Source organism: Protobothrops mucrosquamatus, unplaced genomic scaffold, assembly GCF_001527695.2.
Source record: "Protobothrops mucrosquamatus isolate PMUCROS unplaced genomic scaffold, P.Mucros_1.0 scaffold9519, whole genome shotgun sequence".
Lineage (NCBI taxonomy): Eukaryota > Metazoa > Chordata > Lepidosauria > Squamata > Viperidae > Protobothrops > Protobothrops mucrosquamatus.
Window position 1 is genome coordinate 8,543 of NW_015395309.1, and position 2,497 is coordinate 11,039.

Here is a 2,497-nt window from a genome sequence, read left to right on the forward strand (position 1 = left end):
TTAGTTCTAGGTTGCTTCTCTCCTTGATTAGTTTCCACCCGTTGCTTCTTGTCCTGCCTCCAGGCGCTTTGGAAAATAGCTTGACTCCCTCTTCTTTGGGGCAGCCCCTGAGATACTGGAACACTGCTATATGTCCCCCCTCGTCCTTCTCTCCATTAAACTATTCTATTCTATTCTATTCTATTCTATTCTATTCTATTCTATTCTATTCTATTCTATTCTATTCTATAATAATAATAATAATAATAATAATAATAATAATAATAATAATAATAATAATAATAATAATAAAGTTGGAAGGGACCTTGGAGGTCATCTAGTCCAACCCCCTGCTCAGGCAGGAAACCCTATACCATTTCAGACAAATGGCTGTCCAGTCTCTAGCCAGCCTTACAAATTTCTTAAGCAAGTAGAAATGGAAGAACCTCAAACAAGAAAGGAACCCCTGAGAGCATCAAGACCAACCCCCTTGCACTGCTTAGAAGTTAGGAACGCCGATAGTTGTCCAGCCACAGTTTGAATGCAACCAGTGGTCAGCAGCTCTCTGGGGCTTTGTTTGCACTGTTCAACAGCTCTTTGTGAGAGTTTTTTTCTTCTAACATCCCTCTTGGAATTGTAAATAATAATAATAATAATGATAAAGTTGGAAGGGACCTTGGAAGTCATCTAGTCCAACCCCCTGCTCAGGCAGGAAACCCTATACCATTTAGGACAAATGCCTGTCCGGTCTCTTCTTAAAAACTTCCAGTGTTGGAGCATTCACCGCTTCTGGAGGAAGGTTGTTCCACTGGTTAATTGTTCTCACTGTCAGGAAGTTTCTCCTCAGTTCTAGGTTGCTTCTCTCCTTGATTAGTTTCCATCTGTTGCTTCTTGTCCTGCCTTCGGGTGCTTTGGAGAATAGCTTGACTGCCTCTTCTTTGGGGCAGCCCTTGAGATACTGGAACACTGCTATCATGTCCCCCCTCGTCCTTCTCTTCATAAAACTAGACATACCCAATTCCAGCAGCCGTTCCTTATATGTTTTAGCCTCCAGTCCCTAATCATCTTTGTTGCTCTTCTCTGCACTCTTTCTAGAGTCTCAACCTCTTTTTTTTATGGTTGATGGTGCTGTGTCCTTCTTTTCTTCTAGGAGACAGGAAACTCTTTGTGGGCATGTTGAATAAACAGCAGTCCGAAGAAGACATTCTGTGTCTCTTTGAACCTTTCGGGGTCATTGACGAATGCACAGTGCTTAGAGGTCCGGATGGAAACAGCAAAGGTGAGTTCAACGTCTTCGATCCAACTGCGGCTCTCCAGGTGATTTTTTTAAAAAAAAATCCCTCCCCTTTTCTTTGGGTTTTACCTGAAGCATTCAGGTGTGCTACCGTCTGCTTTGTGATTGTGTCAAAGGTGCAGTGAGCTTCTGGAAAAAGAAAAGATGGGTTTTTGTCACGGCGGAGGAAAGATTTAATTCACGGTAGCCATCAGTATGTGATTTTTTTAAAAAACCCACATCGTTTTATGTGTGCCTGAACTACACAGAAAAGGGATGCAGCTTTGATTGCATCATTCCCCTTTCCATTTTGACTTTTTTGACCTCTGTTCCATCCCATGGCCCATCATGGCCTCTCTTTGCTCTAACAGTGTACTAAAATGCCCAGGGAACAATTCTTGCCAAGTCAAAACACGCACAGAGTTGTGGGATTCTCATCTCCCTCTTCATTTAACAGAATAACGAAGTTGGGAGGGACCTTGGAGGTCTTCTAGTCTAACCCCCTGCTCAGGCAGGAAACCCTATACCATTTCAGACATGGCTGTCCAGTCTCTTCTTTAAAATTTCCAGTGTTGGAGCATTTACAATTTCTGGAGGGAAATTAGAATAGAATAGATCTGGAAGCGACCCTGGAGGTCTTCCAGTCCAGCCCCCTGCTCAACCAGGCGAACCTACACCATCTCAGACAGGTGATTGTCTAGTCTCTTCTTAAAAACCTCCAGCAATGGAGCGCCCACGACTTCTGGTGGCAAGCTGTTCCACTGGTTGATTGTCTTCACTGTTGGGAAGTTTCTCCTTAATGCCAGGTTGCTTCACTGGTTGATTGTCCTCACTGTCGGGAAGTTCCTCCTTAATACCAGGTTGCTTCTCTCTTTGATCAGTTTCCAACCATGGTTTCTCATCCTTCCCTCTGGTGCTCTGGTGAACAGATTATCTGTTCTCACTCTCGGAAAATTTCACTTTAGTTCTTGTTAAAAATTCTGTTTATATATATATATAGCACCACAGATCGAACAAAGTGTACAATCACCATGTACTTTCCTGCTTAACTGTTTTAACTGTATCAGGAAACAGGAAACTCTACTTAGGACAAAAGAACATCATAGAGTATATACTAAAGATCCAAATTTGTAAACACTGCCATCTACTGGCTCAACGCTATTGTAGTTGTTGCACAAATATACATTCCAACAGTGAATTCCAACCGTTCTAGGCATCTCCTCTGTCTTAATCCTTGTTTAATCC

At 42.5% G+C, this 2,497-nt stretch overlaps 1 protein-coding gene across 1 annotated transcript in view; it reads left to right on the forward strand.

Annotated features, from left to right (window-relative positions):
• Positions 1-1,152: 1,152 nt before the first annotated feature.
• The window catches only part of LOC107300998 (CUGBP Elav-like family member 5), a 14,626-nt gene continuing 13,281 nt past the window's right edge, over positions 1,153-2,497 (forward strand). Inside the window, exon 1 of the mRNA XM_015830270.1 lies at positions 1,153-1,296. Within this exon, the coding sequence (XP_015685756.1) occupies positions 1,153-1,296 (144 nt within the window). The remainder of the gene's footprint in view (positions 1,297-2,497) is intronic.